This window comes from Stegostoma tigrinum, chromosome 17 (assembly GCF_030684315.1).
Source record: "Stegostoma tigrinum isolate sSteTig4 chromosome 17, sSteTig4.hap1, whole genome shotgun sequence".
NCBI classification, from domain to species: domain Eukaryota; kingdom Metazoa; phylum Chordata; class Chondrichthyes; order Orectolobiformes; family Stegostomatidae; genus Stegostoma; species Stegostoma tigrinum.
The window spans coordinates 37268768-37281130 of NC_081370.1; the positions used below are offsets into that span (position 1 = coordinate 37268768).

Here is a 12363-nt window from a genome sequence, read left to right on the forward strand (position 1 = left end):
CAACATGTATCTGGAATATTTGGTAACAGATCGCAATCAGAATTTGCACTGACTGGATCTGCAGTAGATATGTTTTTGAAGACTGTATGATCACGAGAGACGAGATGTGTTCTATTATCAGTGCCCTCCTGTTTACTAAGACTAATTGAGATTGTACTGTGTTTTACAATCCCGTTCTCTTTGTTTCTTTCTTTGCCTGCCATCTCCTATTGCTTGCAACTTGTTGCATCTCCCTCCATGCTGCAAGGTTCTGAGTAGATTTGCTTCTTGTTGTTGGTCATTGGCCATGTTGTGGACTTTCCATCAAACCTGCATAACTCATTGTACCCTGTGCCACCAACCAATGCATGAGTCTGACAGTCTTTTTCTTTCCTTTCTAACCTCTTGACATTTAGTAATTGTGGCCTTAACCAAAAATAAAATGAATAACTTCCAGCCCTTTTTGAAGTTTCAAAAATAAAAAGAAGACTTTGTGAATAATTGGCCTAATTACAGATTGCCTTTGGATGCAAAAGCCAATTTCAAATTCCTGTTACCACCCTGTTCGTAAAATTTAATAAATCTTTTCAATAGACTTTTTAATTTTCTTTAAAAAAAATCAGGGGAGTCTACCATCTTCTTTCAGAAGCATGTAAAATACTAATCAGATGCAAGACTTAACTTGTCTTTTAATAGTAACAATGCTTAGCTACAACATACTTTTAATTTCACTACATTACGATAGAAATGCAGGACTAAAAAAAGCTCTGTGTTCTAAATCAGAAGAAAAATTGTTTAAAAAAAAGTTATTTTCTAAATTTGAAGAAAAATTGGAACAAAAAATACTTTACCCAAGATTTGCATCCTGAACTTGAGGAAAATACAATAAAATGGTGGGGGAGAGGTTAGGTGTTTTTTGCCTCCTAAATGTACCTTGTTGCTTCTGAGCAGTGTTTTAAATTTAATAAAACATTCGAAACTCCACCATATGATAGTTAACCATACGAGCATTGGGTGAAACGCCTTGTTTTAATTGCAAATATTGTTAGTTAGCTCCCTCCGCTGATTACTGGAGTAAGGAATTTAAGACATCCACATTGGATGCACTCATGCTAACCAACTTTGACTCCCCTTCCTCCAGACAGTGTGATTTCAGTGATCTGTGACTCTTCCTAACTTAATTACAGTCAACCCTGTGATAAATATCTTCCTGAGCGAAAAGAATGTACCAAAACTCCATTTGCACCTGGGAAAAGATCCTGTTTGATTTTATTGGGTTTAGCGATGAGGAACATTTTAACAGCAGAAGCACTGTTTGTACTAACTGACTAAATGAGCTTGCATTATCCCATTGCATCCCTTTTAATTTATTGCATGATATGCAAAATGCTCATCTTCATTTACAATTAAACTTATTTCCACTTTCAAGCCAATGCACTATATATTTTCCTGTGTCTTCTGTTACAGACTCCACATACCTTTAAAGGATGAGAATCAAAGGATATTTTAATTCCAATTCATCTGAAAAAGGTTTAACAGAAGGGTTCCTATTTCATAACAGAATGCAATTAAGGCAAATGTTTGTGAATACATTTTTTTAAGAAAAGTGTATTTTTTTTTAAGTTTCACAATCAGTCCTGTATTTTGCACATGACGGAATGTGTAAAGATTTATTTATGAAACCCAAGCCTGTAAGCGTATAATAAATTAAAATAGATGCTTTGTAAAGTACGCTCTGTCTCTTTCTCTTCTTTCCTGATGAATTTGTTCTCCTGTAAGTTACCCTCCACACCTTGCTCCTAAAGTCATGGGTGAGCTCTCAATTCCAAACCATGGACAGCCATAAAGAGTTTTTTTTGTATCAGACTTCACCTAAAGAGTCACTAAACTGTGTAATCGTAACCTGAGATTCAGTCATGACTTGATATTTGTTTAGGTAACAAATATGTAATGTCACTGTTAAAGCTGTTTGTAAATGGGTTAAAATTGGCCAATGGTAATTTGGTGCAGCCAAGGTCCTAAATTTAATTTGAGGTGCATTTCAGCATCCCCCAGCAACTTTGCAATTTCAACCCTCCTGTCCCACTTTGTTACATTTGAGGAAGATTCCTTGTTACTCTTGCCCAACTTGGATTGATCCATTCAGTCTTAACATTTTCAGTTGAAGTTAATTAATTACTTTACTGAGGAGAGAGTGCCATGTCTTGGCTACCCTACGATTTCAGGATCAAAAGACAGACTGATGCTTCAATTTATTCATCCCATGCCCACCAGTCACCAGATGCCCCCTTGGTTTTCATGTGTCTGTCCTCAGCACAATATCAGTCTTTCTGTTTTCAGCTGAACCATGAACTATGGTTCACAATTTTTTTGCTAGCTCTTGACCTGCCAAGAAGAAACAGAATTGAAATTGAACAAAAGAAAGGCCTACATTTCTATGGCACCTCAGGACATTTCAAAGTGCTTTACAGTCAGTGATGTAGTTTTGCGTTTTAGTCATAGTCACTTGCCAGTGTAGGAAACACAGCAACAAGTTTGCGTAAGAAATGAGATAAATGACCAATCAGCTTTTACAGATATACTCTGTCAAAACCAGCTGCAAAAAACCAACTCCAAGAGACAATTGACCCAAAGGACCCTGCCTAAAGTCAGAGGTGGCCTCAGTCCAAAAGTTGCTGGATTTGATAGTGTTTCCATAGTCATACAGTCATAGAGATGTGCAGCATTGAAATAGACCTTTCAGTCCACATGTCCACGCCCACCAGATATCCTAAATATACCCAGTCCCATTTGCCATCATTTGGCCCATATCCCTCTCAACCCTTCCCTACCCATCCAGATGCCTTTTAAACGACACAATTGTACCAGGCTCCGCCGCTCCTTCTGGCAGCTCATTACTTGCACTCACCACCTTCAGCATGAAAACATTGCCGCCTGGATCCCTTTTAAATCTTTCCCCTCTCACCTTAAACCTATGCCATCTAGTTTTGGACTCCACCACCCTGGGGAAAAGACCTTGTCTATTCACCCTATCCATGCCCCTCATGATTTTGTAAACCTCTGTAGGGTCACCCCTCAGCCTCTGACACTCCAGGGAAAATAACCTCAGCCTTTACAGCGTCTCCCTATAGTTCAAACCCTCCAGCCCTGGCAACATCCTTGTAACATTGATTGAGTGATAAGTATTGGCAAGAATACAGGTACAAAATCTTCTGCCCTCCTTTCAATTAGTGGCTGTGATAGCTGTTAAATTCACCCAAAGGGCAGAGAGGATCTTGATTTTATATTTCATTTGAATAGCATAAACTACAGTGGTTCAAATTTTCTCACACTGTTCTATCTAAAGTGCGGCACTCCCTCAGCACTGCCCCTCCCACGGTGCAGCGCTCCCTCAGTCCTGCTCCTCTCACAGTGCAGCTTTTATCAGTACAGTTAACACTCCTTCGATTGTGCTCCAATGATGATGTAATGCTCTGTCAATACTGCACAGAGTTTGTCAGGGCAATTCTTCTGAAAGTGCAGCATTCTGTCAGTACTGCCCTGCAACTGTGCAATTTCTCTCCCAGCTCCACCACCCACAGGGCAGCGTTTCCTCAGTAATGCCCCTCAATGCGGTGTACCTTTGTTTCTGCCTCTCCAACTTGCAGTGATCCCCCTTAACAGTACAGTATTCCTTCGGTGTTGAACCTCCGACAGTGCCATCCCACGAATGTAATGCTGCCTTAGTGCTGCACCTCGCGATTGCCTCAATAGTGCCCTCTGACAGTGCAGCACTGCCTCGATGTTTCCTATTAGCGTGGATGTTCCCACAGCAGTGCACTCGCTGTACTGGCCTGTACCCTGTGCTCAAGTCTTGGAGTGGAATCTAATCAGGTTTTGTTTTGAACCCTCATCGCCCCTCCTAAAGATGTGAGAATCCAGGATTTTAAAAAATACCCAATCGTCTTAACACTTTTACCTATAATTGGTCTAATTTGACAAGAGAAAACAGCTGAACAATGCCTTAGACACAGGCCAATCTTGCAGCTAATCCAGTCAGCAAGTAGACCTGATAACGTTATCAAATGTTTAGAGCAAAATCCTTCCAAAATTGTCACATGTTGAATATGAGTCATGGCTGGATCTGAAGCTCCCCTTGGTTGGTCACTTTTGTGACTATGCCAGAACTAATTTGTGCTCACTCACGTCTTCTAACAACAGTGACCAGGAGTCCTCTGTTGTTATTAATCTGCGTTGCTTTCCTCTTGAAGCAGGTGACCTTGGTGTGGTGTGCTGCATGAGATCCCTCCAAGCGGCTCGGTACAATGTTTTTACTGATACAGCTCTGTTCAATTCTTGCTTCTGGTTTGGGGATTTTTCTTCATGAACTCCCTCTGCTGTGTTGAGAGCCACAATGAATCTTCTCCAAGTAGCTCTGTGCACCGTAGGTTTACCCTTGCACCAATGGTATGACAAGAGACTGTATGTGCAGGTTGTAAAGTCATAGGATTGTGCCCGTATCAGCTCTTTGAATGAGCTACCCAGTTAGTCCCATTCTCTTTCTCTTTCTCCTTTCCACAGTTCCACAAGCTACAAGTGCTTTATCCAGATTATCATTGAATGTGCTTCCAACTCTGTTCAACTTGTATCGCAGATTATTGGAACATGCTGAGTATAAAGATTTAACCTTCTCTCTCCTCCAGTATACTGTGTCCATAATCCCTAATTCTAAGTCCTTACTTTTCTCTCTATCTTGTCACTGGAAACAGTGTCTCCTTATTAACTCAATTAGGCAGTTGGTCACTGTATTCACTAGACAGTTGCTTTGCAATGCAGAGTGCTGCCAACAGTGAGCGTCAACTCCCACACAAACTGAGGTTACCATGAAGAATTCTCCTTCTCAACCTCTCCCCTCACCTGAGGCCTGGTGACCTTCAGGTTAACTCCACCAGCAGTCATCGCTCTCTGATGAGAGAGCAGTCTATGGTCTGGTAAGAAAATGGCAACTTTACCTTTATTTACTCTATTGCAATATTGAACAGGTCTATTAAATCTCTCCTCCTTCCCATGGAGGTGAATGATTCCAGCTTCTTCCGTCTTTCAACATCGCTAATGTTCACTGAAACCCTTACAACAAATCTCCTAAGTACCCTCTCTAAGGCCTCAAGCTCCTTCTAGATTTCATCCATTACCTTGTACAATGGTTCCTTAATTATGATATTGACCACAAGAGATCATGAAGGCTCATGGCTCAAGAAGTAAATCCACCCTGAAGACTCAGGGTCACTCAGAGTGGGGAATAATTGTTGACCTAAGCAGCACTGTCCACATTCAATGAGGAATATGAACAAGGTTCCCACATGATTGCAAATAATGGATTTATTTGTGAACTTAAGGAGAATAGTGGAAGAACAACAAATTCCAGAAGGTGGAGCCTCAAAATCTGATAAAAGCACAAGTGGTTCACAGGAGTTGAAAATTAAATATTTTTAGGTTAGTCTTTTGGCAATATTAATTAACGATAAGGCATTCATGTGATAAGGTTTGTGTAGACTTTCAATACATAACTTGTGAATTATGCAATTCTGAGTAAACCTGTGGAGTCTGCGGCCGATGGAAACGTTTATGAGACTGAAACAAACTGATAGATTAGGAACCATTCCTGGTGAATCCTCCTTCCTTAACTTCCAAAAGAACTGGTAAAAGGATTTGAAGGGAGTTGGAGTGTTTTTTTCTGAACATTCAAAGGTTGGCATGAGTCTGAAACTCACAGCCCAAGTTGCAAACTGAGGCAGAAATGCACTTCATGTAAGAATAACACTTGGAAATGCTTTTGAAGTCCAAGAGCTAGAACGTGGGATTAGGCTGCATAATTTTTCAGATGGCACAGAAATGATGTGCCAAATGGCCTGTCGTGCTGAAGAAAAGAAATTCCATGTTTGTTATTGGCACCACCATAACAGTTAGAACTAGAGAATGATGCAGCACAGAATGAAGTCATTCACTAGAATGCCATTGCCAACTCTATGTAAGACGTTTCTAATTAATCTCATTCTCCTCCAAATTCCTCATCATCCTGCCTCTTTTTTCCTTTCTTTTGAAGAATTAATTCAGTTTAGTTTTGAAAGTTATTGTTGAGCATGTTTCCACTGCCCTTGTAGAGGCACAGAAGATTTTATTCCTCACCTTTGGAGGGTCAGTGCAGACTTGATAGGTCGAATGGCCTGCTTCTACAGTGTAGGGATTCTATGATCTCCCAAAGTTACTTTCACCACTCACCTTTAATCTGTATCCTCTGATTTTTGGTGCCCCAAGTAATGGGAATAGTCTCTTTTTGATTTGTGCTTCTAATCTGCAGCCTGCTGAGCTTGGCTTTTATAAAACTCTATTGAAGAACTAAACTTTAGCAGGAAAGATTGGTCAATTGGTTACTAAGGAGTGGAAGGATAGTTTAAGGATTAAGTAAGATGTTTATAATGTTGCAAAGAACAGCTTATGAGATTGTTTCTATTGTCTGGGGAATCTAAAACATAAGGTAGTTGGGTTACCATCTCAGTATTAAGGCCCTATCATTTAGGGCTGAGATGAGGAGAAATTCCTTGCTCAAAGAGTTGAGAGTTTTTGGAAAAGCAGAAGATTATAGGTGCTCCATCACTGATAAGCCTGAGGATGGGGAGTGTTTTTGAAACCAGCAAAAAGACTATAAAGTTCATTTGGAAAATACACTTGAGAATATATCAGTTAAGAGTATTAAAATGGATTATGAAATTTAAACAGATATAATAAAATGAACAAGACAATGGTTAATTAGAAGCAGAGACGGAGAAAAATGTATGAACAAATATTTTATGTCATAATGGAAGTCACATGTATCATGCAAAAAATAGTTGGCAATATGAGGAGCGCACAAGTGAGGAAATTAAGGGAATCAACATCAAAGAAAAATAAGGGACTAATGTCTGACAAATTCTCAAAGCCTGATGTCCTCAATTCTCAAGCTTTAAAAGAAAAGCTGCAGAGATAGTAGAAGGTCTGGCTGTAATTTTCAAAAATTCCTTGGAATCATGAAGGATCCCAGCAGTTTATAAGTTGACAAATGTATCTCAACTACTTAAGAAAAGAGAAAGGGAGAAAACAGACCAACATAGTTGTCAGAAAAGTGATGAAGCCTGTTGAAGGACGTTTAAACAATGTATGTAGAAAATCATTGCATGGTACAATAACACAAAATTACATCGTTTTATAAAAGGTTAATCACATGTCCGACAAACACATTAGCATTTTTTTTGAGGATGTGATTACTGGGAAACAGCGATGCACTATATCTGGGTTTACAAATAAGCCACAACCAAACAGTAATTTACAAGTTAGGGAATCACGGAGTTGGGGTGATATATTGACGTGGATAGTGACTGGTTAATGGACAAGAAGTAGAGAGGATGGATAAGAGGCATTTTCAATTCGCCAGATCGTGACATGGAGTGTCATAAGGATCAGCATTGGGGGCTCACTATTACAAACTGTATGAATGACTTGGACAAAGAGGCAAGACTTCTGTGCCTAAATTTGCTGATGATGCAAAACTAAGTTGGATTGCAAGGTAGATATAGAGAGGTTAAGTACTGCGTAACATAATATGTGGATTTTTGCATTTTGGTCAGAAGGATAGAAAAGCAAAGTATTTTTTAAAAACATGAAACTTGTAAATATTGTTGATCAGCGAGACTTGAATGTACTCATGCATGCAGCCTAAACTTCCATTCGGGAACAGAAATCAACTAGGAATTCAAGTGCCATGTTTGCTTTGTTGCAAAGATTGCACTACAAGAGTAAACTACAAGACTACAAAATGTCTTGGCATGATTGTACAGGGCTTTGGTGAGATCACATCTGGGACGCTATGTGCAGTTTCGGCCTCCATATTTAAAAAAAAGAAATATGCCTGCATTACAGGGAAATTATTCTAGATGATCCATGAAAAGAGGATGAAAGGTTGAGTAATTTGGGCCTATATTCTCTAGAGTTTAGAAGATTGAGAGGTAAACTCACTGAAATATGCAAAATTCTGAAGCAGCTTGGCATGCTAAACATTACGAGATTGTTTCTATTGTCTGGGGAATCTAAAACATAAGGTAGTTGGGTTACCATCTCAGTATTAAGGCCCTATCATTTAGGGCTGAGATGAGGAGAAATTCCTTGCTCAAAGAGTTGAGAGATTTTGGAAAAGCAGAAGATTATTGGTGCTCAGATAATAAAATGTGAGGCTGGATGAACACAGCAGGCCAAGCAGCATCTCAGGAGCACAAAAGCTGACGTTTCGGGCCTAGACCCTTCATCAGAGCTCTCTGATGAAGGGTCTAGGCCCGAAACGTCAGCTTTTGTGCTCCTGAGATGCTGCTTGGCCTGCTGTGTTCATCCAGCCTCACATTTTATTATCTTGGAATCTCCAGCATCTGCAGTCCCCATTATCTCTGAGATTATTGGTGCTCCATCACTAAATATATTTAAGATTGAGACAGATAGGTTCCTTGTGTCTCAGGGAATAAAGAGATAAGAGGTGCAATCAGAATTTGAATCCAAAGATTAGACCTGGTTGTATTGGATGCTGAGCGGGATTGATGTACCTCAACTCTCATTACCTTTCTTCCTTCATTCTTTTTATTATTAATGGCAGTTCATTTAATAAGAACCTGGAAGCTCTTGAGCAGGACATTCTGGGATTCAGCACCCTAACATCAGGGTTAATTGTGGATGAGAAACTCACACTGTGACAAAAATCGGTGAAGAATTTATTGATAATAAAGGGTATTCAGTTCTATTCTAAGTAGAAGCTAGTGGTTTGCTTAGACTTTCAGTAAGGTTGCAGAGAAGAGATTTCCATGTTAAATTAAAGGTGTAGTGTATTACATAGATAGAGATGTGGTTGGCAGACAGGAAACAAAAAGTAGAAATAAATGGGTCTTTTTCGGAGTTGCAGCCAGTGATGAGTGGGGAGCTGCAGGGATTAGTGCTTGGATCCCAGTTATTTACAAAATGTATTAAACTAACCATAATATTTCCAAGATAACTACGTGTCAAGCTGGATGAACACACCAGGCCAAGCACGATCAGAGGAGCTTCAGAAAATTTTCTGAATAAGGGCCTAAGCCCAAAACGTCAGCCTTCCTGCTCCTCTGATGCTGCTTGGCCTGCTGTGTTCATCCAGCTCCACACCTTATATATCTCAGATTCTCCAGCATCTGCAGCTCCTACTATCTCTGTAATATTTCCAAGTTTTCAGACTGGACCGGAGGGTGACCTGTAAGGAGGATGCAAGAGATGCTTCTGTGTTTTAGACGCAATTGAGTGAGTGGGAAAATGCATGGTAGATGAAGTATAATATGGATAAATGCGAGGTTATCCACTTTGACAGCAAAAACAGGAATGTAAATTATTACCTGAATGGTCCTAGTTTGGGAAAAGGAGAGGTGAATGATATCTGAGAACCTTTGTACACCAGTCTCTGAAAGTAAGAGTGGAAATGGCAGTATCTTGTTCCCGCTTTATCCCCAGAACCTTTAATCCCTTTATCCACAAGAAATAAACTAACCCCTTCTTGAAAATGTTTAATGTTTTGAGCCCTACCACTTTTTGTGGCAGAGAATTCCACAGGCGCATCATCCTCTGGATGAAAATGTTTCTCCACATCTCAGTCCTAAACCGCTTACCCCTGTGCCCTTAGACTGTGATCCCTGGCTATGGACTCACCAGTTATTGGGAACATTCATTGTTCCTGTTTCATTGAACATTCATTGAACCTGCATTGATCCTGCTCAGTCCTGCTAGAATTTTACAGGCCTCTATGAGATCCCTGTGCCCCCACCCTCCATTCTTCTCAACTCCAGCGAATACAATCCTAACCAAAATGGTCTCTCTTCATACCCTAGTACTACTGCCCCAGGGATCAGCCTAGTAAACCTTTGTTGTGCTCCCCCCACAGCAAGAACATCCTTCCTCAGATAAGGAGACCGAAATGAGGTCATGGGGTCATTGGGTCATAGCCAGTTTTCCACCAATTCCACCTTCCAACACTGCGCTGATATCCCTTCATTCTCAGCAACCCATTGAACTTCCTCTGAAAGATATCAATTGGGTGGAATCTCATGGAGGTGACTGTGGTCTCAGCTGCCAGTTGGAGAAGCTGGTGAGGCCTCATGGTGCCTCTTTGTAAGAGGTTAATCCCCAGGATCGAGGATCATGAATTTCCACCCACTGAGCACTAGCAGCTTATCAGAGACTGGCAAATCCTCTGTAGCATGGGCAGGGTGGGAGTAGTGGAGCCAGTAGTAGATTAATTACTGAATCAGGGGGGCTAGATGGCTTATGAAATGTCTTTTGGGAAAAACAACAGAGGTGATGTCGCGTGGTATCAGCAATGAGCTGGTAAGATGGATACAGAGCTGACTTCGTCACAGAAAACAGGGGGTTGCATTGGAAAGGTGTTTTTCTAACTGGAGATCTGTCACCAGTGGTGTTTTGCAAGGATCAGTGCTGAGACTCCTGCTATTTTTACTGCGTATAAGTGATTCGGAGGAGAACACAGGTGGCCTGATTAGTAACTTTGTGGACAATGCAAAGATTGAGCTGCCAATAGTGAAGAGGATGCTGGAGGATACAGCAGGATATAGATAGGCTGGAGACTTGGGCAGAGAAATGGCGATGGAATTTATGCGAGGAGATGCATTTTGGAAGATCTAATGCAGAAGGTGTACAGTAAATGGTAGCACACTCTAAAGCGTCAACATAGAGAGGGATTGAAGCGTATAGGTCCTCAGTTCCCTGAAAGTGGCAATACAAGTGGACGAGGTGGTCAATAAGACATGTAGCATGCTTGCCTGCATTGATTGGGGCACAGAATATAAAAATTAGCAAGTCAGGCTGTAGCTGTATAGAACGTTAGTCAGTCACATTCGGAGCATTGTGTACAGTTCTAGTTGCCACACTACGAGAAAGTCGTCGAGGCTTTGGAGAGGGCACAGGATGTTTACCAGGATGTTGCCTGGTATGGAGGGATTTAGGCTGAGGGATGACCTGATAAAAGTTTCTAAAATTATGAGAGGCATGGATAGAATGGATAGTTGGAGTATTTTTCTCAACATATAAATATATCAATTACTAGGCAATGTAGATTTAAGGTAAAAGGATGTGAGAGGCATGTTTTATACCCTAACATGAAACATGGTGGTAAATGCCTGGAATGTGCTGCTAGAGGAAGTGGTAGAAGTAGATGTAATTGCAACATTTAAGAAGTATCCTGACAGATATATGGTTCAGAGATAGTGGGAACTGCCAATGCTAGAGAATTTGAGATAACACGGTGTAGAGCTAGATGAACACAGCAGGCCAAGCAGCATCAGAGGAGCAGGAAGGCTGACGTTTCGGGCCTGGACACTTCTTCAGAAATGGGGGAGGGGAAGGGGATTCTGAAATAAATAGACGGGGGGGAAGGTGAATGGAAGAAGGTGAATAAAGAAGCAGATAGTTGGAGAGGAGAAGACAGGTCAAAGAGACGGGGATGAAGCCAGTCAAGGTGAGTGTAAGTGGGGAGTTAGGGTGGGGCTAGGTCAGTCCAGGGAGGACGGACAGGTCAAGGAGGCGGATGAGGCTGGTAGGTAGGAAGTGGGGGTGGGGGTTGAAGTGGGAGGCGTGGATAGGTGGAAGGAAGGACGAACAGGTCAGGAATGCGGGCATGAGCTGGGCTGGTTTTGGGATGTGATTGGGGGAGAGGAGATTTTGAAGTTTGTGAAGTCCACATTGATACTATTGGGCTGCAGGGTTCCCAAGCGGAATATGAGTTGCTGTTCCTGCAACTTTCGGGTGGCATCATTGTGGCACTGTAGGAGGCCCAGGATGGACATGTCATCTAAGGAATGGGAGGGGGAGTTGAAATGCTTCGCGACTGGGAGGTGCAGTCATTTGTCATGAACTGAGCATAGGTGTTCCGCAAAGCGGTCTCCAAGCCTCCGCTTGGTTCCCCCAATGTAGAGGAGGCCACATTGGGAACAGTGGATACAGTATACCATAATTCAGTATCCTATTCCCCTTCCCCATCTCTAAAGAAGGCTTCAGACCTGAAACATCAGCTTCCCTGCTGCTTGGCCTGCTGTGTTCATCCAGCTTCACACCTTGTTATCTCTGACAGATATATGAATAGGCAGGGAATAAAGGATTACAGATTGCACAGAGGCAAAAAGCTATTAGTTTAGAAAGACACTGTGTGTCAGTGTAGTCTTCGTGGTCAAAGGGCCTGTCTCTGAGCTAAACTGTTCTTTGGTCAATGATGCCTCCATCATTGGTAAAAATTTCTGCCTATCTAGACTGCGTATGCCCCTTGTAATTTTATACAGCTCAATCATGGCCCCGGGT

At 41.4% G+C, this 12363-nt stretch overlaps 1 protein-coding gene across 3 annotated transcripts in view; it reads left to right on the forward strand.

Annotated features, from left to right (window-relative positions):
• mical2a (microtubule associated monooxygenase, calponin and LIM domain containing 2a) overlaps positions 1 to 12363 on the forward strand; it is a 274841-nt gene that overhangs the window by 173661 nt on the left and 88817 nt on the right. Inside the window, exon 27 of one of the 3 annotated variants that reach the window (XM_059652086.1) lies at positions 1447 to 1691. The exons of the other annotated variants lie outside the window; for them this stretch is intronic. Within the exon in view, the coding sequence (XP_059508069.1) occupies positions 1447 to 1463 (17 nt within the window). The 3' untranslated portion in view covers positions 1464 to 1691. Of the gene's footprint in view, positions 1 to 1446; positions 1692 to 12363 lie in introns of those variants that run through there. 3 annotated transcript variants of the gene reach the window in all.